At 44.2% G+C, this 26,148-nt stretch overlaps 1 protein-coding gene across 3 annotated transcripts in view; it reads left to right on the top strand.

Moving 5' to 3' along the window:
• SV2B (synaptic vesicle glycoprotein 2B) overlaps window positions 1-22,872 on the top strand; it is a 247,360-nt gene extending 224,488 nt beyond the window's left edge. Inside the window, exons 10-13 of one of the 3 annotated variants that reach the window (XM_027521346.1) lie at window positions 1,239-1,372; window positions 5,571-5,771; window positions 13,253-13,412; window positions 19,814-22,872. In XM_027521346.1, the coding sequence (XP_027377147.1) occupies window positions 1,239-1,372; window positions 5,571-5,771; window positions 13,253-13,412; window positions 19,814-19,997 (679 nt within the window). In that variant the 3' untranslated portion in view covers window positions 19,998-22,872. The remainder of the gene's footprint in view (window positions 1-1,238; window positions 1,373-5,570; window positions 5,772-13,252; window positions 13,413-19,813) is intronic. The other 2 variants (XM_027521347.1, XM_027521348.1) reach the window with 2 other exon arrangements.
• The last annotated feature ends 3,276 nt before the right edge of the window (window positions 22,873-26,148 follow it).

The following is a 26,148-nucleotide window of genomic DNA, read 5'->3' as shown; positions in this document are numbered from 1 at the left end:
CAGGTGTGTGGGCCTTATCCTTTCTCACAGGAAAGAAAGTCACATGCTATAAATATCACGCTGCATTTCTTTTTTTTTTTCAGTTAACAATACATCTTAAACATGGTTCCAGATTAAGACGCACAGATCTGCCTGATTATTACAATGGCTATGGGTGCTCAGTTGCTCGGCCGTGTCTGACTCTTTCCGACCTCATGGACTGTAACCCATCAGGCTCCTCTGTCCATGGGGTTTCCCAAAGAATACTGGAGTGGGATGTCATTTCTTTCTCCAGGGGCTCTTCCTGACCTAGGGATTGAACCTGGGTCTCCTGCATCTCCTGCATTGGCATGCGGTTTCTTTACCACTGCGCCACCCCATGGGTTATGGTCCACGGGATCGCAAAGAGTTGGATGCAACTGAGCAACTGAGCACCTGTAGGCATTATAATAATTAGGTGGATGGCTATGTGTGGTACCTGTCTATCTATCCATTCTCTCTATCATCTGTCTCCCCTGTCTGTAATCTATTATCTGTTTCTCCTGTCATTTACCTGTCCCCTGTCTATTATCTATTGTTTGTCTATCTCTCCATCTATCTTTCTAGTAAGCCATTGCTGTTATCAGCAATGTTGCAGTGAAGATCAATGAATGGATTTCTTTGAATGCATGAGCAAGTATGTGCATGACAGATTGGTAGAGGTGGTATTCCTAGGTCAAAGGGATAGTGCATTTCAAATTTTGCAAAGCTGCTCTCCACAGAGCCTGCACCAATTATGTTCACCAGTGTGGACGACATTGCCTGTATTCCCCCACATTTTTGTTGGTTCAATTTTAAAAACAAAAATTCTGAGGCCCTCATACATCTATTGCCTTTAAACCTTTCAAGACCAGCTAAGGGATATTCCTGTTTTTAAAGCTCCTAAACTGAGATATTATGAATATTTTCATGTCATGCTATTTCATGGTTCCATGATTCTGATGCAGAACGTCCATGAATCTGCTTTTGGGAATCATAGATTGATGCCTAGAATCCTGTGTGTACCTGGACTAAAAGTCAGCTCCCACGGTCCTGAGGCTCCTCTCTGTTTATAAATACACGGTGAAGAAAAGGGGAACTAGTTTGGGTTGAAAATAATGTGCTAGAACCTTTTAGTTTGCACTTCTCCTTCTTCTGCCTTTCTGTGTTTTGTGTTTGAGTCTCAAGTCTCCTTTTTTTTCCTGGATGAATCATTTGGGGGCTATTTCTTTTCCCCATAGGTTCACAAAGATGTACTTTAAACATGTACTCTTTGAGGACACGTTATTTGACGAGTGCTATTTTGAGGATGTTACATCGACTGATACCTATTTCAAAAACTGCACCATTGAATCGACCATCTTTTATAACACAGGTAAGAGCGTGAACAGGGTAAGCTTGGTGTCTAGAAATTGTCCGACTGCTCAGCCATAAGCTTTAGGAATAGTGAAGTATTCACTGGTGTGTGTGCTGAGTCTTGGGTTCTTGCCCCAGGCAGGGCACAAAGAAGTTGCCGTGCCAAAGATCTCATGTAAAATGGAAATAGAAGCACTGGGCAAGTGTTCTGATCTCAACAAGTGTATGCTCAGGGTCTTTGGTAGGAACAAATTATGACCCAGATTAAAAAAAAATAGCATTCCAAGAGGGTTACATTCTATGCCTGAAGTGCATTCTTGAAGACTTAGCATAATTTGAAACTTATAAAATTCTCACGATAATACATGAAAAGGAAAAACTGCATCTTTTCAAGCTTCATGCATGAAATAAGATAAGAATATTTTAAAATTACACCATTTCAGACTTCCATGATTTAAAAAAAAATCACAAAATTCCACCTCTCTCTCACTCCTCATTATTTTTACTGCTCTCGTTATGAATTAATACCAAGTGGAGCTGGGTTACAAGGAAACTAACTAAGCTTTACCAGGGACTTCACAGATACTGTCTCAAGTAAGAAATGTAGCAACATCCACATCTTACAACTAAGGAAACAGAGGCTTAAGCAACTTACATTAAGGCCACAGATAACAAGTGGGGGAAGCTTGGCTTCATCCCTTAATTGTTAAGCTGTAAAGTCTGTGAGGCTTCCTCTGAAATACTTGCATTGTGTCCGGATCAATGCTTTCTCCCTGGCATTGGCACCATGGCACAGTTTAATGCGAGAACATCTTTTTCCCCTTCATGACGCCAATCTCAAGCAATTCAATATCTGGTCTCTAAATATCCCTTGGTCTTTAAATAGTCCATTATGGAACTTAAAAAAATATTGGGGAGTTTTGTACATTTCATCTTTGGCATATCTTTTATTTTTTTCTTCTTTCAATGTCAGCAAGTACATTTTATTTATGTAAAATATTTTAGGAGTTTCCAAGATAAAATCTGCTATTTCATTAAGGTTATATGTATATATATATAATTCTATGAATATATATATTCAGAGAATTTAGTGACACTTAAGCCCAAGTAACTTTATGTGTCTGTATACTTCGTATGTATGAACTATATATACATATATAGGCTTCCCAGGCGGTGCTAGTGGTAAAAAACCCTCCTGCCAGTGCAGGAGACATAAGAGCCACAGGTTCAATCCCTGGGTCAGGAGGAGGGCGTGGCAACCCACTCCAGTATTCTTTCCTGGAGAATCCCTTTGGACAGAGGAGCCTGGAGGGCTATAGTCCATAGGGTCGCAAAGAGTTGGATAACACTGGAGCAACTTAGCACGTACACACGCACTATATATGTTTATATCTTCCCACACACCACAATATTACACAGATGTTCATACACACTACACACAATTCACGAACATACATACGGGCACACATTATATATACACAGGTGCAATCAAGTCTGCATGTTCACACTTACACGTGTGTGTATAGACATGGGCAACATATCAGTTCATTTAGTAGGGTCTGTGCTTACTACTCTTCCTAGCATTTAAGAAAGCTATAACACTTATATATGATTATTGCAAAAATTCAAACATTAGGAAGGACGCAGAGTTGAAATAAAACTTTGTTTCCATCTGGCACTTGATTTCTGATAGTGTTTCCTCTTTTTCCAGAGGGAGCTGCTATACAACAGTGTCCTTGCAAACCTTTTGTTTATTTACATAGGTAATATACATGTTTGTTTAAAAGTAAATTGATTATATAGCTCATATTGTTGTGACATTTGCTTTTTTAAACTTAATATGCCATAGATATGCAACATCTAACGTGGTAGGTGAGTGAGTGAGAGCTCAGTTGGGTCCGACTGTTTGCGACCCCATGAACTGTAGTCCGCCAGGCTCCTCTGTCAATGGGATTTCCCAGACAGGAATGCATGCCCTCCTCCAGGGGATCTTCGTGACTCAGGGGCTGAACCCAGGTCTCCTGCATCTCCTGTATTGGCAGGTGGATTCTCTACCACTGTGCCATGTGGGGAGATTAGGATTTTGCAAACACTTGTAGTCATGAAATATCAGAGCTGGGAAGCAGTGGACATCATTAGGTGTTTCCTCTGACTTTCTAGGCAGAAGCTCAGGGGGGTTAACGAGGGCCAACCACTGAGCCAGTTCCCAAACCCAGGTTGGCGGAGAGCCTATATAGTGATCTTTCTTCTAGAACAGCTGATGTTAGAAGGTACCAGAGAACATGAAACTGGTTCCAAAGCAAGTGCTTATTATTACTTTTTAAGACTTTATTTTTTTTAAGAGAAGTTTTGGGTTTACAACAAAATTAGAAGAAAGATACAGGAATTTCCATATGCTGCCTAGTCACACACCATAGCCTCCGCCATTATCAACATCCCCCACCAGGGTGGTACCTTTGTTATGATGAATGAACCTACACATCATCACCCAAAGTCCATAGTTCACGGTAAGGTTTATTCTTTTTTTGCTTAGTAAGGCTTTTGTTTTTAAATTTTAAAGTTTTGAATCTGAGGATAACTGCTTTACGAAGCTGTGCTGGTTTCTGCTGCACAACAGCCTGAGTCAGCTCCACGCGTGCATACATCCCTTCTCTCCCGAGCCTCCCTCCCACCACCCCGCCCTCTAGGTCAGCCCCGAGCCCTGAGCTGAGCTTCCCGTGCTGTCCAGCGCTTCCCACAGCTCCTGTCTCACACGTGGCGACGTGTGTATGTCAGTGCTACCGTCCAGTTTGTCCCCTTCCCCCACCCTGGTCCACACGCCCATTCTCTGCATCTGTGTCTCTGTTCCCGCCCTGTGAATAGGTTCATCTGTAGCATTTTTCTAGATTCCACATACATAACGGTGCATTTATTTATGAAACACCTGTCACAAAAGAGTAAATCAGAATTTAAAATTCCACACTCCACATTTTCCCTCTTTCCTCACACATTTCTGCCAAAGCTTCTAAATCTCAAAGTTTAGTTAGAGATAGGAACAGACTTCCAGAGCAATAGGTGGAGAGAAAGGTCTTTATTCTTGGTGTTGTCCATTCAATGGGCTTGGATACATGGATAATATGCATCACTGTAACATCATGCAGAATATTTTTACTCTACCAAGTCATATATTTCCTGCCTAACCCCCACAACCGCTGAGCCAAAGGTGTTTATTTAGAAGCATGCTCAAAAAAAAAAAAAAAAAATAGAAGCATGCTCAGGTTTCTGCAGGGGCGTTGGAGTGACTGGCTCAATCTGGACCCAGTTCTCTGGTCATTTGCCTCGTGTAAGCTGGGAATCCTTGAAGGAGTACCCCAGGCAGGGTGGGCCTCAGCGTCATATTGTTGATCCAAACAGGGCTGTTACCTGGCTTGAAAGATGTTCTACTTGCACATGTCCCTCAGTGAATGTTCATTTCATTTCCCCTTGCTTAGAGAAACTTACACAAGTTGTTACATTTTTAAAGAGTTCTTGCTACATCCCCACCTTGCCCCCTGTTGGTACTGTTGTCCTTCAGTTCCTAAGTCACGTCTGACTCTGACTCTACGATCCCGTGGACTACAGCACGCCAGGCTTTCCTGTACTTCACTATCTCCCAGAGTTTGCTCAAATTCACGTCCATTGAGTTGGTGATGCCATCCAACCATCTCCTCCTCTGTCGCTCCCCTCTCCTCCTGCCCTCAGTCTTTCCCAGCATCAGGATCTTTTCCAGTGAGTAGGCTCTCCACATCAGGTGGCCAAAGTATTGGAGTTTCAGCTCCAGCATCAGTCCTTCCAATGAATATTCAGGACTGATTTCCTTTTGAATCAACTGGTTTGATCTCCTTGAAGTCCAAGGGACCCTCAAGAGTCTTCTCCAGTACCATAACTTGGAAGAATCTGTTCTTTAGCGCTCAGCTTTCTTAACGGTCCAACTCTCATATCTGAACAGGACTACTGGAAAGACCATAGCTCTGACTATACAGACCTTCGTCCACAAAGTGACTTCTCTGCTTTTAAATATGCTGTCTAGGTTTGTCATCACCACGTGTTTCCTTGACTTTGTCTGATGGCCAGGGGGTGGTGCTGCCTGCCCAAGGAAGGGGAGTAACTCCAATCCCTGCCTCCGCCCCCAGTCTCCCCAGCACTCTCCCCCCTCCATCCCTGTTTCACATGAGCCACATGTTTCCTTCTCTCCGCAGACCTCTATCAACATAAGTTCATCAACTGTCATTTTATCAACGTCACCTTTCTGGAGCAGAAGGAGGGCTGCCACATGGACTTAGAGCAAGACAACGACTTCCTGATTTACCTCGTCAGCTTCCTTGGCAGTCTGTCTGTCTTGCCTGGGAACATCATTTCTGCCCTGCTCATGGACAGAGTCGGAAGACTCAAGATGATTGGTGAGTTGTCAGGGATGTCACGTCTGTATTCTACTGGGCTAGGGCAGAGGCTTAAAGTGGAGGAAAAGCAGTGGGATTTCCCTTTTTCTTTTTCAAGAAAACTTGCACAGGAAACCACGGAGGTAAGATGGATTCTGCTGGTATAGAACCAAGTCTGCAAAACCCCAGGGCACCTTGGAGATCTCTGAGATCCGTAGTCCAGGTCAGGCACAAGCCTTCGTTTCCTGATTCAGCAATTCTATTAGCACTTTAGTAGGATGTTAAATGGCAACACTCCAGTGTTCTTGCCTGGAGAATCCCAGGGACGGGGGAGCCTTGTGGGCTGTCTCTGGGGTCGCACAGAGTCGGACACGACTGAAGCGACTGAGCAGCAGCAGCAGGATGTTAAATACGTCTGCTGTACCCACTTTGTATTCCTCTTGGTGGAAAAATACACTAAAATGCTTTTAAATGAGCATCAGTTTCATTTGATCATCTTAGATGAATCTCGTTACTTTTTATTATTTAATAGTAATAACATTCTGGCTTTGGAGTTGGACAGGCTCATGTTGGAATCCAGTCTTTGACTTTGGACATGTTGCTTTACCTCCCTGGGCCTCATTTTATAGATAAGTAGACTTATGATGAGCTGGCAGGGGTTCGTGAGAATTTAACACAGTGCACCCAAAGCATCTCCTAGCGCTCGGTGCATTGCAGGTTCTCATGTCTGCCTTGCTTCATTCTGCCAGATTTGCAGCAGTTTGTTACCAAAACACAAGCCAGGCATGGTGAACAAGAAACAAAATATATATACACCCAGAGCCAGGGTAAACGTGGGGCTTCCCAGGTGGCACTAGTGGTGAAGAGTCCATCTGCCATTGCGAGATATGCAAACAATACGAGTTCAATCCTTGGATCGGGGGTGGGAGGAGGAATGGCAACCCAATCCAGTATTCTTGCCTGGAGAATCCCGTGAACAGAGGAGCCTGGCAGGCTACAGTCCATGGGGTCACGAAAGAGTTGGACACGACTGAGCGACTGAGCACAGCACAGGGAAAATGTACACAGGAGAATATGGTCAAGGGGCTTCCCTGGTGGCTCAGTGGTAAAGAATCCGCCTGCCGATGCCGGAGACGTGGGTTCAATCCTTGGTCCAGGAAGATCCCACATGCCCTGAGGCAACTAAGTCCATGCACCACAACTGTTGCGCTTGTGGTCTAGAGCCTGGGAGCCACAAGTACTGAAGCCTGTGTGCCTAGAGCCTGTGCTCTGAAACAGAGAAGCCTCCGCAGTGCAAAGCCCTCACACTGCAATGAAGAGTAGCTCCCGCTGTCGCAGCTAGAGAAAAGCCCACGCAGCACCGAAGACTCAGCACAGCCAAAAATAAATTAATAAAATTATTAAAGAAAGAATATGAGTCAAGGCCAGGGGAGGGGGAGCAGACAGTATGCTGATACACATGCCATGAGTTCGGCCCCAGGGATGTAGTTGTCAGGGAAAATTAATTCCAAGATCCTAGCAGCAAGGCTCAAAGGACACAAAAGAAATTGCAGTCTCTTTGTCAATAAGTAGTTGCATGGATATTTAGAATGGTGAGCCCAAGACATGCCTGTGGTTTCTGCTTTTTAATCTCGTTGAGATGATGGTGATGTCTCAGGCATAGCAGATTGAGCTGTGTCCTCTTCAGCCACAGTGTTCTGGTTAGACCCGAAACCTGATGCAGGAAGATGGTGGCTTATCAACTTCTGTGATGTCTGTGCCCAGCTCGGTGTCTGCCACTGAGTCATGGCTGAGTCATGCTGTGGGACCGACAGAATCAGCGAAGATGACCTCTTTCCTGCATGAGTTGGAGGCACCAAGTTTTTCAGCAGAAGGTCCTGCAGGGTGGCGTGGTGTCAGAGACTGGCGGCTGGGAGTCAGCTGGCCGTCTTGGCCCTGGCTTTGTGAGTCCACATGACTTCCTCGACTGCTCTGAGGTTCTCTTCCACAAAGGTTAAAATAATACCTGTTTGCTCCAGTGAGAGTAAGTGTGTGACACGTCTGCCACTGGCCCTTTTTTTAAACTTTGGAAATATTAGTATGTAATGAGCTAGACAAATAGCGTGTTTCAAGCAGTCTCTGTCGGTCTGTGTAATAACAACATAGAGAAGAAAAACAGGCGACGGAAGCCATACATTTTTACTTGGCACTTGAGCTAAATCACTTGGAGTGGCTCTGACAGGTCTATTTTTATGGGAAAAAAACCCCATGGTTTTGGAGAAGAAAAGAGCAATCTTTGTACAAGAAAGTGAATTTCTTGTTCTTTTTTTAAAAAAATGATTTATTTATTTATTTATTTTTGGCGGTGCTGGGTCTTTGTTGCTGCACACAGAGCAACAGGGCCTGGGGGCTGCTCTCTAGTTGCGGGGCGCAGGCTTCTCATTGCAGCGGCTTCTCTTGCTGCAGAGCGTGGGCCCTAGGATGCCTGGGCTTCAGGAGCTGTGGCTTGTGGGCTCGGTAGTTGCCTCTCCTGGGGTCTAGAGCACAGGCTCAGTAGTTGTGGCACATGGGCTTAGATGCTCCATGGTTTGGGGGATCTTTCTGGACCAAGGATCGATTCTGAGTCTCCTGCATTGGCAGGCAGACTGTTTACCACTGAGCCACCAAGGAAGCTCTCTCATAAGGTACTGAATGTATTTCCCTGTCCTATACAGTAGGACCTTGTTTATCCATTCCGTATATAATAGCTTCAGGTAAGTAATATTTTTCTTAATTAAAAAATTTCTTTGTTTATTTTATTTTCTGCTATGCTGGGTCTTTGTTGCTGCCTGCAGGTTTGCTCTGGTTCTGGCGCGCAAGGGCTGCTCTCTAGCTGTGTGCGTGGGCTTCTCATTGCAGTGGCTTCTCTTGTGGCAGAGCATGGTCTCTAGGGCCCAAAGACTCCGTAGTTGTGATGCAAAAGTTTAGTTGCCCTGAGGCATGTGGGGTCTTCCTGCACCGAGGACCGATCCCGTGTCCCCAGCCTTGGCAGGTGGATTCTTAGCCACTGCACCACCAGGGAAGTCCCCGGGAAGTGGATTTCTATCACAGGTCTTTTAAGACCTAGGGTTGAATAGTGAATTCTGTGTCAGCTCCGAAAGAGTTCCTGGGAGATGAGGGTGGATGAAGGGTTGGGGGTAGGGGGGTGCCCCTGTGAACAAGAATGGACCGCCCCCCTCAACCAAGGGTGCAGGGAGGGCTGAGCACAGGGAGCAGGCGGGGCAGGGAGACAGCACATATTCTTTCCTTCTCCATGGAGTCTCTTCTTGTCATCATGAATGTATCCCAGCTGAAAATAGAGTTCTCCAATGCTAACTAGTCATACTCCCCAAACTGGATATCTGCAGCTAATACTTACCATTCATCATTCTTTATATGTTGTTCAGTCACTCAGTCGTGTTCAGCTCTTTGAGATCCCATGGATTGCAGCATTCCAGGCTTCCCCGTCCTTCACTATCTCCTGGGATTGGCTCAAACTCGTATCCATTGAATCAGTGATACCATCCAACCATCTTGTCCTCTGTCGTCCCCTTCTCCTCCTGCCTTCAAGCTTTCCCAGCATCAGAGTCTTTTCTAATGAGTCAGTTCTTTGCATCAGGTGGCCAAAGTATTGGATCTTCAGCTTCAGCATCAGTCTTTCCAATGAATATTCAGGGTTGATTTCCTTTAGGATTGACTGGTTTGATCCCCTCACTGTCCAAGGGACTCTCAAGAGTCTTCTCCAGCACCACAGTCCAGAAGCATCAATTCTTTGGCACTCAGCCTTCCTTATGGTCCAACTCTCACATCCATACATAACTACGGGAAAAACCATAGCTTTGACTATATAGACCTTTGTCTTCATATTTTCATCTTTTACTAATGTCTGTTTCATTTCTGAGCAAGACTGTTAAAAGCTCATACAGTGTTCTTTCTGTATCTTTAGAAAAAGGTCTGGTGTACAGAGTATCAACTGCTATATTCTCAGGGCCCAGTACCTACCCGGTACTCAGTTAATGTCTCGATGTGATGTGGAGTGATCTGTTGTGAAATTGCCTTTCCCAAGACCCTCAGACAACCCCCAGTCAAGTCTGCTGGAGCATCATTTGTCCTGCTTACTCTGCCACTGTGCCCTCTTTGGGCCAGAATTGTGCCTTGTTAACAGCAGAGAAGAAACTTTTCCTGATGAGCCTGTTATTCCTCATTTATTCAGTTTAATAAACATTAATTTGTCCAGGACAGTTCTCTACCAGGCTGTGTGGTCAGCAATGGGAATACAATGCTAATTGAGACAGACAGCATCCTTGTGCTTAAGAAACAAATGATCTGTTGGAGAGATAGACATAAACTAGAAATTTCATTGAACTAACACTTAGGAAGTGCTTATTAGAAGTCAGATTTTGTTCCAGGCATTTTGTAAATATTAATATATTTAACCTTCACTGTAACCCTGTGATGGGGAAAGTGAGACAGCTCAGGGAGGTTAAGTGTCTGACTCAAGATCACACAGGGGCAGCTGGGGTTGACCTCAGGCCTCTCCAAAACAAGGAGAATAAGGACTAATGATGAGAGTGGAAGAACTGGGGACCAGGGGGATTATAGTGGGAAGACTCAACGTAGTCAATCCTAAAGGAAATTAACCTTGAATATTCATTGGAAGGACTGTTGCTGAAGCTGAAACTTTAGTACTTTGGCCACCTAATGTGAAGAGCCAGCTTACTGGAAAAGACCCTGATGCTGGGAAAGATTGAGGGCAGGAGGAGAAGAGGGGGACAGAGGATGAGATGGTTGGATGGCATCACTGACTCAATGGACATGAGTTTGAGCAAACTCCAGGACATACTGGAGGACAGAAGAGCCTGATGGGCTACAATCCAGCGAGCGGGGGGAGGGGGGTCTCAAAGAGTCGGATATGACTTAGCAACTGAACAACAGCAATGGTTCCCTATGATTTCTTTGATGATAATATTTTGTGTTCAATAAACATTGTACACCAAAGCCCACAGCTGGCCACTTTGAGCAATGCATGCATGTTGACGATACAGTTCTCAGGACACTTGTGGTCCAGTAGATAGCAGTCTCCTCCCACTCTAGTTCTCTCCTCACTGTTGGAAAGAGGTTAGCATGCTACCCAGCCACAGCCCTATCCTTCCTCAGAATCAGCAGAATGCAGGTGGACAGTTACCGTCCCCCAGCTCGTCAGCAGGGTTTGGCATGAGTCTCAGTGGCTCCAGGTCTGATGGCGAGGTTCCAGGCACAGGCACCCCCCCTACCCCACCCAGGGAGGCACTTGCAGGGGAGGCCAGACCAGCATTCTGGTTCCTTCGCAACCTGAAGAACTCCCTCCTCCAGGCTCCTGATCCCTGGTGGGGACTCCTCTCTGTTTCCCAGCTGGTTGGTTGGGACCTGCTTATTTTCTTCCTTTCTGCCAACTATTCCCACCATATTTCCTGACATACTCTTGATCCCTGCCTTGCACCCACTCAAGACTTCCCCAGCTCTTCTGGGCTGGATGTATTGAATTTGGGTAGGGTGCGACTTAGCCTTCTTTCAAGGGGATCTCTTGTTATTGACTGTATCACCCAGAGTCCTGGTGGGAAAAGGAATTCACCCAAGATAGTTCTGGTGAAGACTGTACGATGGAGCAGCATTTAAATGTGTGGGCAGGGTTATGGGGATAGATGAGGTTGATGAGACCCCCAGATACTAGTGACAGTGGGCAGCAGGCTCTATCTCCAGGGACAGAGGGAGAAAACAGCAGTAACTGAACCCAGAGAGAGCTAGAACCAAGGAGGAGGAGGCATCCGGGAGAAACTATAGTCCTGGAGGGATGGAACATTTGCCCAGAAAGGGCTTATAAAGCAGGCTGGGAACTGGCATGAAATACCCCGAGCCCTTTCTCCCTGCAACTGACAAGGGAGCCAGCCGCAGGCATGCCGTCCGCAGGGGTTAGCTTCCTGGGGCACAGGGCAGGGCTGAGGAGGGTAGCTTAGATATCCGGGATGCAGGTGGCATACATAAGAGTGTGCAGCGGGGCTCTTGATCAGGTGTTCTTCTGTAACCGGTGTCCAGTTGAACTTGAGCTCCATGAGAATGGAGTCTTAAAAAAAAGATGATTGCCTATGCTCTGTGACAGCCTGGAGGTGTGGGATGGGGAGGGAAGTCGGGGGAGGTTTAAGAGGGAGAGGACATACGTATGCCTGTGGCTGATTCGTGTTGATATGTGGCAGAAACTGTCACTATATTGTAAAGTAATTATCCTTCAATTAAAAATTAAGGGGCTTCCCTGGTGGCTGGGTTGGAAAAATCCCTGGGAGAAGGCAAAGGCTACCCACTCCAGTATTCTGGCCTGGAGAATTCCATGGACAGTCCATGGGGTTGCAAAGAGTCGGACAAGACTGAGCGACTTTCACTTACACTGCTGGCTCAGCTGGTAAAGAATCTGCCTGCAATGTGGGAGTCCTGGGTTTAAAAAATTTTTCATTTATTTATTTATTTTTGGCTGTACTGGGTCTTCGTTGCCATGCCGGCTTGTCTCTAGGTGCGGCGAGGGGGAGCTCCCCTCTTGTTGTGGAACACGGGCTCTAGGGCAACAGGCTTCAGTATTTGTGGCTCCCAGGGGCTCTGGAGCAGGGCCTCAGTTGCCCTGTGGCCTGTGGGAGCTTCCTGGGATCAGGGACTGAATCCGTGCCTCCTGCATTGGCAGGCAGATTTGTTACCACTGAGCCATCGAGGAAGTCCCAAGAATGGAGTCTTCTGACATTGATGAATTTCAGGCACCTTAGGAAATCTGGCATATAATAGTTTCTGAACTAATATCCACCCTCTCTGCCTTGTCTTCAGTTACTCTGGTCTGGACAGTACTCAGTTCAGTTCAGTTCAGTCGCTCAGTCGTGTCCGACTCTTCGTGACCCCATGAACCGCAGCACGCCAGGCCTCCCTGTCCGTCACCAACTCCTGGAGTCCACCCAAACCCATGTCCATAGAGTCGGTGATGCCATCCAACCATCTCATCCTCTGTTGTCCCCTTCTCCTTCTGCCCTCAATCTTTCCCAGCATCAGGGTCTTTTCAAATGAGTCAGCCCTTTGCATCAGGTGGCCAAAGTATCAGAGTTTCAGCTTCAACATCAGTCCTTCCAATAAACACCCAGGACTGATCTCCTTTAGGGTGGACTGGTTGGATCTCCTTGCAGTCCAAGGGACTCTCAAGAGTCTTCTCCAACACCACAGTTCAAAAGCATCAATTCTTTGGTGCTCAGCTTTCTTCACAGTCCAACTCTCACATCCATACATGACCACTGGACAGTACTAGGGAGGGAGAATCTCGAAATCCTTCCTGGGGGCTCATTCTGGTGACATGACCCATGCAGAAGGCTGTAATTCCATGGCTGGGGTGCCATGTGGGGGTCCAAGCTGTGCTCTCTGTGTGTGGAGATGAACCTGCTTTTGCAGGTGTTGTCTGACTTGGGTTTCATGTTTCTTTCTCCTCTGATCTCCCTGGGCAGGTGGCTCCATGCTCATCTCGGCCGTCTGCTGCTTCTTCCTGTTTTTCGGCAACAGTGAGTCTGCGATGATCGGCTGGCAGTGCCTGTTCTGCGGGACCAGCATTGCTGCCTGGAACGCGCTGGATGTGATCACAGTGGAGCTGTATCCCACCAACCAGAGGTCAGCTCCTCTCTGTGCTTCCCTTGGGACTTGCTTGGGCTTCTTTAGCCAGGAGTCAGCCTGCCCCGAGATCCTCCACCGCGGCCGTCTTGGTCTTCTTGGAGTTCGATGGACCAAATGTCTCTTGGGTTGTTGAGTTTCTCTTGCCCAGAGGCTGGCATAGGCCTGGGCTTGGGAAGGCTAAGGCTTGATAGAGTGGGTTGGATGGCAAGATGTAAAGGACCAGGGCAAACCTTGTCCAGGAGAGAGGAGCCAGGGCCAAACCTATGTATGTGCCACCCAAAGGGAGATGAGAACAGGCCTGCCAGTGGGATATGAAGGAGACAGGGGAAGAGCTGGACAGACAAAGCGTGGAGCAGAAATAAAGGTGGCATGAGGCACGATGGTTAGGATTTGCAGAGAATGTGGCAGGAACGCGCAGCGTTTATTTTCTTTCATGCACACTCTTTAGGAAGAGGTCTGATTTAAAGGCATAGAATCAAGGCCCATCGCTTAGCAGGTAATTTCTTCTCATGGAGGGGGAATTTTTTTCTTCTGTGGATTTTTTCTTTATTTAATAGATAAGTTACACAGACAGTTTAAAATCAGACAGTGGAAAAACAAGATTTACAATGAAAAGTTCAATCTTTTTTCCACCATAGGCTGCTAGTTCCGCTCTCAGAAGCAGCAATTGCTACCAGTTTCTCGTGTACTCGTTAGAAATATTCTTTGCATGAATGGGAATGCATGTGTGTATGTGTTTGTGTGTGTATGTGTTTGTGTGTTTTGCTACCATCTCTGTGTGTATGTTACCATCCCGCCCTTTAAAACCAAGATGAGAACATGCTAACATTCTATGCCATGCTTTATTCTCACAGGCATATATTTTGGAGATTGTTCCATGTCACTTTCTCAGTATTTTAAATGGATTCATAGTATGTGGAGGGGGGATTTTTCAGGACTGCATGTGAGTGGCTCTTGGGCCAGAAATAAGTGTGAAGTGGTGTGGAAGGCAAGTAAATGCAATTCTGCAGAAAATAATGATATTCCCGCGATTGACGACAGAGGTATTGGATTACAGATAGCTATGGAAAAGCACAGAATACTGTATTTGAAACCTCTTCTGTTAATCAAAGAACTTCTATTACAAAAAATAAGAGGTGGAAAGTTACTGTTTCAGTGATATGTGGTTTTAAATCCAGGGAACCTAAGGGAATTAAACAAAGAAGAGAGTAATAGAAACAATAAAATAATTTGGTAAAATGGTCAATAGTAAAACTGACATAAGAATCTATAGATCTTCAAAAAGATCAAATATTAAAAATAAAATGAAATTCATTAATAATGGAAGAAATCATAGAATATTTTAGAATCCATTTGATGAGAAAACTGAAAAGCTTATGTGAAGAAATCATAAAACTTTACTGAGAGATATAAAATGAAACTTAAATATATGTCAATATGTATCTAAGAAGATTTAACCTCACAAAAATGTTAAGTATTTTTCAGCTTTTGAAGCATTCATTCACAACTCGATGAGATTTTTTTTTTCCCACCCTGGGAAACTCGAAAAAAATGACTGTAAAGTTTATTTGGAGAAATACACATATGAAAATATCCAAAAAATTCTGAAAACAAAAAGACTGGGGTTGGAGTTGGAAAAAATGGATAAAGATAAAGTGTGGCATGGTTATAGAAAAAATGTAAAAGAATTTAAAGTAAAAATATATATATTCTTTATAAACTTGTGGTATGAAATACAGACAGTTTACTTAATTTGGGGCGGACTAGTGCTCAGAACATGGGCTTCTAAGGTGGCTTAGTGACTTGTAAAGAAAGCTATGACAAACCTAGATAGCATATTAAAAATCAGAGACATTGCTTTGGTGACGAAGGTCTGTATAGTCAAAGCTATAGTTTTTCCAGTAGTCACATATGGATGTGAGAATTGGACCATAATGAAGGCTGAGCGCTGAAGCATCAATTGATGCTTTTGAACTGTGGTGTTGGATAAGACTCTTGAGAGTCCCTTGGACTGCAAGGACATACGACCGATTGATCCTGAAGGAAATTAACCCTGAATATTCATTGGAAGGACTGATGCTGAAACAGAAGCTCCAGTACTTTGGCCACCTGATGTAGAGAGCCAACTTATTGGAAAAGACCCTGATGCTGGGAAAGAGTGAAGGCAGGAGGAGAGGGGACAACAGAGGATGAGATGGTTGGATGGCATCACTGACTCAATCGACATGAATTTGAGCAAACTCCAGGAGGTGGTGAAGGACAGGAAAGCCTGGGGTACTGCAGTTCATGAGGTCGCAAAGAGTCAGACACGACTGAACGACTGAAAGACAGCCAATTCAGGAGACGCACAAGTCAAGGGTTCAATCCCTGGGTTGGGGAGATCCCCTGGAGAAAGAAATGGTAACCCACACCAGTATTCTTACCTGGAAAATTCCAATAGTGCTTAGAGTATTGCCTGTATACATAAATGGAGTCAGAAGACAATTGATGGTTAACAGTAGTTATCACTGGGAAGTGTGGTTAATACCATTTAGGATTAGGTTCTGCCATGAGTGAGAGACTCCAGATATTAATAAGACAGACGTAGGCAGATAGGAACTGAGGGCTCTTTTTATCTTGTTTCTTCCTCTTTCATGACCTCAGTCATGGTCTGCAGTGAGACCGTCTACACTCCAGGAAGCAAGATGGAAGGAAAAAGGACTCTTTAAAAATAAAACAAAACAAAACTTTTTATTTTATATTGGAGTGGTTTTTCCTATGGTCATGTATGGATGTGAGAGTTGGACTGTGAAGAAGGCTGAGCACCGAAGAATTGATGCTTTTGAACTGTGGTGTTGGAGAAGACTCTTGAGAGTCCTTTGGACTGCAAGGAGATCCAACCAGTCCATTCTGAAGGAGATCAGCCCTGGGATTTCTTTGGAGGGAATGATGCTGAAGCTGAAACTCCAGTACTTTGGCCACCCATGTGAAGAGTTGACTCATTGGAAAAGACTGATGCTGGGAGGGATTGGGGGCAGGAGGAGAAGGGGACGACAGAGGATGAGATGGCTGGATGGCATCACTGACTCGATGGACGTGAGTCTCAGTGAACTCCGGGAGTTTGTGATGGACAGGGAGGCCTGGCGTGCTGCGATTCATGGGGTCGCAAAGAGTCGGACACGACTGAGCGACTGATCTGATCTGATACCCACTCCAGTATTATTGGGCTTCCCTGATAGCTCAGTCAGTAAAGGGCCTGCATGCAATGTGGGAGATCTGGGTTTGATCCCTGGGTTGGGAAGATCCCCTGGAGGATCCCTGGAGAAGGGCATGGCAACCTACTCCAGTATTCTTGCCTGGAGAATCCCATGGACAGAGGAGCCTGGCCGGCTACATTCCATGGGGTCACAAAGAGTTGGACACGACTGAGCGACTAAGCACACAGCACATAGCCAATTAGCAATGCTGAGATAGTTTCAAGTGAATAGCAGAGGGACTCAGCTATTCATTTACATGTATCCATTCTCCCCCAAATGCCCCTCCCATCGAGATGGCCACATAACATTGACCAGAGTTCCCTGTGCTATGCAGTTGGAAAAGACCACTCTTGACATCTCTTAAGGAAGTTTCTCAGGAACTGCCATTTGTACTTATATCCCATTGGCTTCAACTTACTCACATGGCTAGGCTCGGAAGCACAGGAGTCTGGGAAATATAGTCTTATATCTGGAGATCTACTATTTAGGCAGAACTGTTTTTGCCTCAAGAAGGTAGAGGAGTTATTAATGGGGAACACTTACACTTTCTGCTTCATCCTTTTTCATTCTTGCAATATGTCACAATACTCAGGTACTTGTGTGCATGCTAAGTTGCTTCAGTCGTGTCTGACTCTTTGTGACCCCCATGGAAGCGGCCCGCCAGGCTCCTCTGTCCATGGGATTCTCCAGGCAAGGACGCTGGAGTGGGTTTCTATGCCCTCCTCCAGGGGATCTTCCTGATCCAGAGATCAAACCTGCCTCTCTTATGTCTCCTGCATTGACAGGTGGGTTCTTTACCACTAGCGCCACCTGGGAAGCCTGTGAACAACTCAAGTTGGAAGGAAATACTCCAAAATGTTAATAATGGTGCTGGGAAATCTGGTCAACCACTTGTAAAAGAATGAAACTGGACCACTTTCTAACACCATACACAAAAATAAACTCAAAATGGATTAAAGATCTAAACGTAAGACCAGAAACTATAAAACTCCTAGAGGAGAACATAGGCAAAACACTCTCTGACATACATCACAGCAGGATCCTCTATGACCCAGCTCCCAGAATATTGGAAATAAAAGCAAAAATAAACAAATGGGACCTAATTAACCTTAAAAGCTTCTGCACAACAAAGGAAACTATTAGCAAGGTGAAAAGACAGCCTTCAGAATGGGAGAAAATAATAGCAAATGAAGCAACCGACAAACAACTAATCTCAAAAATATACAAGCAACTCCTACAGCTCAACTCCAGAAAAATAAACGACCCAATCAAAAAATGGGCCAAAGAACTAAATAGACATTTCTCCAAAGAAGACATACAGATGGCTAACAAACACATGAAAAGATGCTCAACATCACTCATTATCAGAGAAATGCAAATCAAAACCACTATGAGGTACCATTTCACACCAGTCAGAATGGCTGCGATCCAAAAGTCTACAAATAATAAATGCTGGAGAGGGTGTGGAGAAAAGGGAACCCTCTTACACTGTTGGTGGGAATGCAAACTAGTACAGCCACTATGGAGAACAGTGTGGAGATTCCTTAAAAAACTGGAAATAGAACTGCCTTATGATCCAGCAATCTCACTGCTGGGCATACACACTGAGGAAACCAGAAGGGAAAGAGACACGTGTACCCCAATGTTCATCGCAGCACTGTTTATAATAGCCAAGACATGGAAGCAACCTAGATGTCCATCAGCAGATGAATGGATAAGAAAGCTGTGGTACATATACACAATGGAGTATTACTCAGCCATTAAAAAGAATACATTTGAATCAGTTCTAATGAGGTGGATGAAACTGGAGCCTATTATACAGAGTGAAGTAAGCCAGAAGGAAAAACATAAATACAGTATACTAACGCATATATATGGTATTTAGAAAGATGGTAACAATAACCCGGTGTACGAGACAGCAAAAGAGACACTGATGTATAGAACAGTCTTATGGACTCTGTGGGAGAGGGAGAGGGTGGGAAGATTTGGGAGAATGGCAATGAAACATGTAAAATATCATGTAGGAAACGAGTTGCCAATCCAGGTTCGATGCACGATGCTGGATGCTTGGGGCTGGTGCACTAGGACGGCCCAGAGGGATGGTATGGGGAGGGAGGAGGGAGGAGGGTTCGGGATGGGGAACACATGTATACCTGTGGTGGATTCATTTTGATATTTGGCAAAACTAATACAATTATGTAAAGTTTAAAAATAAAATAAAATTAGAAAAAAAATCATAAAATTGGGAGACTATCAGAATAAGCAAGGTATTTAAAAAATCATCTAATATTTCAACTTCTTAGTGAATGAAAATAAAAAGAGCTCTCTCATTAAATATGTTTTGGAAATCATGCATGCCATATCATCTTCTGAAAGTCTCAGAAGTATTTTGCTATGTTAGAAGTTTTATGAGAATCTCCAATAAAAAAAGCTTTCTCACTTTGTGTAACCTAAAAAAAAATAAATAAATAAAATAAAATGAAATAAAAGCTTTGGGGGAAGATATCTTCTTAAGTAAACTGTCTTACTGGAATGTTTCTCTGGACCATATATTAGAGCCTGAGGCCCAAGGAAATCAGTCACACCTATGCTATCTGATACTGTTAAAAATTTGTATTTTGTTCATTATGAACTTTTTGGTGTTAATTTTTATTTTTAAATAATATTCCATTAAAATAATGTTTATCTTGGTTAAAAAAAAATAATGGTGATTCCTTGCAGTTAATGCAGGTGATTTCTTGAATCTTTATGTTATTCTGTATTGCCAAATTAGGCTAAAATAAGAATGTGTTACTTTGATATTTAGGGGAAAAAATTCCCTCCCACACCTTCACTATACTTCTTTATTATTATTATTATTATTTTTTGCTTGAGGGATTCACTCCGACAGGATTGTTATTTTTTTATTTTTTTTTTGAAAAAGCTTTTTATTTCATGTTGTGGTAGAACAGAATGTGTTGATTAGAAAGCAATGTTGTAGTTGCAGGTGAACAGCAAGGGGACTCAGCGGTACCTACACATGCATCCATTCTCCCCCAGACTTCCTCCCGTCCAGGCTGCACTCTACTTCTTTAGCAAGGGAAAGAAAGAACCCAGTCCTACACATCTAAGGCGGTCTAGTTTGTATCCTTCAGAATGGTTTACTTTCTCCTTCTTTTACAGGGCAACAGCCTTTGGCATCCTCAACGGATTATGCAAATTTGGCGCCATCCTGGGAAACACCATCTTCGCTTCTTTCGTTGGGATCACCAAAGTGGTCCCCATCCTTCTGGCGGCCACTTCTCTTGTTGGGGGTGGCCTGATTGCTCTTCGACTGCCAGAGACTCGAGAACAGGTCCTGATGTGAACCACCTACCCGGGAAAGGAAATGTTGGAAGAACCCCGTCTGGGAACCTCAGCGGTGCCCTCAATTCCTGTCTGTCACTGTCTGGTGGACACCTGGATAGCGCAGGAGGAAAAGTTGAGCTTGTGACCCCTAGCTTAGCACCCATTTCTGCTGTCTGTATGTTTGTAACTCAGGTGACTGATTTGGGGGTTTCCTGAGCTGTCCTCCCGTAGAATCTCAGAACTCCATGCTTGGCTTCTAGTGTCCCCAGCCCAAGGAGGAGAGCACCCCCCAGTGGGAGCACACACTAAGCAAGGGGTGTGTATTTCTGCAAGTAAGGTACAAGGACTTTCTTGCATTTCAAAATGAACTTGAGAAACACTCACGTTCCTCCGTAAAGTTCCTCGGAGCCCAAGGACTTAACAAATGGACTTGGTGGGGAAGTTGAGTCATCATCTGAATTCTGAAGTACATATGATACATATATTTTTGCAGTTAAAGTGTTACTTCTCATAGTTTCCATTTGAAAATTGGCACAATAGCATTGAAGATACTCTGATATAGGAAACCAAATATTTGAGCAATATCTGTAGAAATCTATGTCACCCCCTCCAAGAGTCCTAAGTTTTCCATGATGATTAGGGGGTAAATTGAAGAATAATATTTATTCCTATTTTGATCTAGTCAAAAACACTTAAGGGGATAGGCATTCTGTAAACTAACTTTGTACATAATTGTCTTTGGGTTTCATTTGCAGAAATGGTGCCTGCAAATATTTGCCAGCATTTAGCCATATTTGGAGAGGAGTTGGTGTTTGAGGTCCCAGGAAATTGGGGCTGATGGAGTGAAGTGCAAGCACAATTTCTTATAGCCATTTAACTTGCTGGCGGGAGGATGCACTTCATGAACTCACATTGCACTGTTCATCTCGTTCTGGCTCTTTTCTTCTCATGGGGGAGGAATTATTTCCTCTCTTACATAGACTGCTGGTGAAACGCAAGCTCACCATCGTCCATCCTAGCATTTGACGTGCCTGCTCCCCCAGAGGCAACACGGGAAGTGTTCCGTGGCTCCTGCCATCGTCTTTGTAGGCAGGAATGAGATGTGGTGGGCATGGGGGATGGAGGGCGGGGTGGGGAAAGGCAGCTGCAGGCCTTCAAAGTATAGACTTGGCAGTGAGACACGACCGTGTTTATTATAATGGTCAGACCCATGGAAATCTACTCTGTGTGTCTCAGTTCTGCTTCTTTTTGAAGCAGACATTGGCATGGGAGTTGGGGAGCGCAGGGGTTGTCATATCTGTTTTTCTTCAGTCCTCACAAGGAACACTTTCCTGAGGTCTAGCATGAAACGTGAATGGGAGTGGGGTGGGGGTGGGGTGAGGAACTCAGGACAAACTGCTTCGGCAAAGGTCAGTAATAGATTGAAGTCTTGAATCCATGGAAAAAGAACAACTGTTTCACCCATCAGAACTGTCTTTCGTGGAAGGGACTGTGAGCTATAAGCCCTGGGTCCTGGAGGTGAACCCTGAGGCCAGATGGATGTCAGTCTGCAAGAACTAGCCCTTTGATCTGTGATGCTTTCAATTCTATAAAGTGCCAGGCTTTTGCTACCAGAAACCTCAAAAATTTAAAGAAGAATAAAGATGGCAGCATTGAGTGTATTTTCTGTTTTGGAGACACACTTAGGCCCCGTGATAGCTTCCAGCCATCCTTTGGTTATACTCTGGGATAGAAGGTGGAGAGGAGAAAGAGTAAATTCCTGGCACCTCTCTATCCTGGATCTGCGATCAGTTTTAATGATTAAAAGGTTTTCTTTGCTTCTCTCGTCCACTGATAATTGGATCACCATTTTTTTTTTTTCTGTGCAGGGAAGGAAGACTCATCGACTCTGGTTTGATATCCTGACTCCCCCAGATGTGTAAATGTATCATTGTGTATTAGTGTTTCTCTCAGTTTGTTACAGGAGTTACCTAACATCAGTGCTACATCAATAATGAGAGGATCAATGTAACATAGCTGTAATATACTTGCTTGTGATACAAAATACACTGGCTAGGTTCATAAAAGAGAACGGTGTAAATTGGGATTACTACCTCCCTTATAACATGATTTTTCAGTGGGATAGTACAATTTGATGAACAGTTAGTTACTGCTTAAGAAATTTTTAAGGCAGCAAAAGCCTGCATTTCTAGTTAGGATGGATCTTGTAAATCTAAAGCCTGATTCTTTTTTGAGTGTTGGGATGGCTGTAACAATTTGGGGTAAACTCCGTTTGATTCCCAAGTTTTCACTTCTGCATTATCCTTATGGCTCCATACACCAACCATCTAGCCAACCAAGGGCAATTCGCATCCCATCCATCACCCAGGCCTTTGTAGAGGTACAGTCATGCTCTGCAGACTTTTCCCACGCAAGATTGTCTGGCACTGGGACCTGGCCACTTCTTAAATGCTGTCACTCCTGCTAAGATAAATGCATCTTTAAAAATAGTCCCTTTGGCAGGTCATTGGGGGATAATGTACAGCATTCCTGGCCAGGCGCTTCTTTTTCATTTCACATTCTACCCTGAGAAACTCCCTATGGCATTCATGGAGAATCAGAAGGATGAGCTGTCCCTCATTGAGCAAATCTGTTCGCAGTTCATGATGTACTTTTATGATGCCCAGTTTGGGAGGAGTTGCTTTTAATGGTCTCAGCTGTACTGTGTCATCTCTTGATGCTGATTTCTCGATCCTTTGTTTTACTGGAAATAAATAGTGAAAGGGGTGTGCCTACTTGTGACGTTTATAGTGCACGACCCTGAGGTCATGTAATAAATAATCTCTTTCCCAGGGTTTCCTGGCCCCTTGTATTAGTTCATTAAAAATAATAATAAAAGTAATTGTAATCAAGCCTTAAAGAACTGAGACTAAAGATTATTTCTAGACTCTGAAGTCTCTTCTGGAATCTTTGACTGGATGTGCTGACGGGATGCTGACAATCATTTCCTTCTTATGCTGCATGTGGGGACCTTGAGAGCTTAAATGATGTGACCAAGGTGACACGTAGTGCTTGCAGTGGGTTACAAGTGGGTTGCAAGTTGGTCTAATTCTGGACCAGTTGCTCACTGATATTACTACAGAGTCTCCCATAGTCTTCGAGGAATGGGAAAATATGACCAACACTTACCTGGGAACTATTCACTGAAAGTCCACTTGATTACTTTACCTAGAAAAAGTGGAAGGACCAGTATAAACATGAAAGGGTTTAGTGTAGAGTCATGGACACACAGGCTCCAACCCTGGGTCCATAAGATCCGTAAGATCACCGGGAGAAGGAAATGGCAACCCGAGCCAGTATTCTTGCCTGGAAAATTCCATGGAAAGAGGAGCCTGGCGGGCTACAGTCCATGGGGTTGCAAAGAGTTGGACATAACTGAGTGACTGAGCAAGCATGCATTCAGTCATTCATTTTGTTTATTCAACAAATCCTTACTGAGCCCCTACTGTGTGCCAGTCTCCACACTCAATTCTGGGGATGCAGAACTGAAAGCCATGGCCAGTGTGGCTGCTTTGTAATCTGATTATTAGGAACAGACTTCTGCCTTTCAGCTGCTCAGTTTTCAGTGCTGTTTCCATCATCAAAGCTGCCTCATTGAGATAGCTGTTGGAGCACCGGCCCTCACATCCACAATTCGGTGGGAAGCACAAGGAAAGGCAATAGGCGAAGGGGCCACATTTCCCAGCTGAGGCAGCCTTTCTTGGACCTGCTGTCCTGGATGCCCCTTCTGGTGGTTTCCACAAGTATGTCATGGACTTCCCTTTGCTGCAGGGGAGGCTGGGAAATGCCACCTTTACCTGGAAACATTGCCACGTGTCCTCCAAATTGAAGATCTTGGCACTAAGGGAGAAAAAGAGAAGGGAGAGGTGGACAATGCTTCTTAAACCTTAGCATGTGTCAGAATCACCTGGGGGCAGTGGGGGGAAGGGGTGGGTGGCAGTTAAAACTCACACTGCTGGGCCCCACCCCATCTGGGGTGGGATCTGAGAATTTGCATTTTTGACCAACTCCCAGGTGGTCAAAAGTCCTTGGATGGCCTCAGTCCTTGGATCATATTTAGAGCAGCATCAACAATTTGCCAATTTGATTTGTTGGAGAAGTTCTATTGTACTGATCATTTAAAATTTGCCCAAATCAGAAAGAAACTCTCAAAACTAGAAGCCATGAAAAAATGATTACCATCATCCTCAAGTTCAGGGACAATCAACTGGGGGCACTGCATTAGTAACTGATGGCTGTCCATGAAGCGATGGCTAGATATGAACTTGATCAGCGACAGTCAACCTGAACTTGGCATGGAAATATCTCTAGAAAAAGGCGAAGAGATTTCTTTCAAAAAGAGAAAGACTGATATGAAGAATTCCTCCACTTAGACTTCATCCAACACGTATTTGCAGAATGGGTACGTGTGTCCCACGCTCTACAAGGCCCCCGCCTCTAAGTGACTGTCCCCATGTTCAAAGTCTGGGCTTTTGCGGGTAGCTGAGTCATGCTTCGGCACAGCCCTAAGAACTGTGTGGAAATAAATCACATGAAGCCTTTGCATTTGAGGCAAGCTTAAAACACATTTTATTTAATTTGCAGAAGCACGGTGGGGAGATTTATATGCATAGCTTTTGTGACAGCACTGAAGTTTCTGAAAAGATTGATGATGAGCTGAAACAAAGACTAGAGCTATCCACAAAAGTAAATGGAGAAGTAAATGGTGCTATATAGTGCTATATAGTTGTTAATTATAGGATGAGCAGGGGATGTTCTCAGCAGGATGGTAGTAACACACTCCAGGAGATTCGAGCCATGAGCTGGGCAGTGAGGACTCTTCACCATGTCCCCTGAAAGGACATGCTTGGCTATCCATTCACTTCTGGCCCTGCTGGCTTCAAATGTCTTCGAATTTCAGGGACCATAAATACGTACTCCTCTGCAAATTAAAGTTCTTTCAGGAGATACCCCCTACACCACATTTGGTCATTTGGCTAGATAGGGAGGTCTGTTTAATTCCATGACTGTCACTCAGGAAAGCAGGCTATTCGAAACCAGCTATCCTGTTCACCTCTCACCTACACCCAGTCGTGTCCGACTCTTTACGACCCCAGGGACGGCAGCACATCAGGCTTCCCTGTCCTTCACTCTCTCCTGGAGTTTGCTCAAATTCATGTCCGTTGAGTCAGTGATGCCATCCAACCATCTCATTCTCTGTCACCCTCTTCTCTCCCGCCTTCAGTCATTCCCAGCATCAGGGTCTTTTCCAATGACTTGGCTCTTTGCATCAGGTGGACAAAGTATTGGAGCTTTGGCTTCAGTATCAGTCCTTCCAATGAATATTACACCTACAATATATAATCTCAGCAATACAGATTTCTCTAAATCTAAATCAGAGTGTGTGAATTCAATAGGATATGTGCAAAAGGCCAACAAAAATAACCTTTCAGGAAAATTTGACTTTGAACTATCTCACAAAGCCTTTTTGTTCGGTATTGGGTTACAGCTGATTAGCAATGTTGTGATAATTTTGGGTGAACAGCAAACGGACTCATATATGCATATACGTGTATCCATTCTTCCCCAGACTCCCCTCCCACCCAGGCTGCACATAGCATATAAATAACCCTTATTTACAAAAGCGTTTCTTCCAAAGGATCACAAAGCTAATTCTTTCAACCTCAAAAGTATTTGGAAGTGGCAAAACTCTACTTATTTAAAATTTGTTTTGTGGTAACAGCTTTCTTTCCGATTTGGAGTTGGTCTGGATGAATCAAGAAAACTCAACTTTAACAAATATTGTTAAAATATAACAACTTTAACAAATAGCTATTGCTAATAGCGAATTTGCCCATATTCTTGCTAATGATTTTTAATAAGGATACCATCAGAAACCTGCATTCTACATACTTTATGGTTGAAATATCAAACCATAAGCTGAAGATTTTCAATCAGAATATAAATGGTATGTTGCTGAGATGTATGTTAGAATATGTGGTGTAACAAGTGAGGCAGGAAAAGAACATTATATAAGTAGTCCTGAAGAGACAAATATGTAACCAATAGGTTTAATTGATGATTTTGAAAGGTAGCTCAACTTTTTTTTTTATTTTTTTTTATTTTTAAACTTTACATAATTGTATTAGTTT

Source organism: Bos indicus x Bos taurus, chromosome 21, assembly GCF_003369695.1.
Source record: "Bos indicus x Bos taurus breed Angus x Brahman F1 hybrid chromosome 21, Bos_hybrid_MaternalHap_v2.0, whole genome shotgun sequence".
Taxonomy (NCBI): Eukaryota; Metazoa; Chordata; class Mammalia; order Artiodactyla; family Bovidae; genus Bos; species Bos indicus x Bos taurus.
The sequence above is the reverse complement of the archived record's forward strand: the minus strand, read 5'-3'. Positions and strand labels throughout refer to the sequence as shown.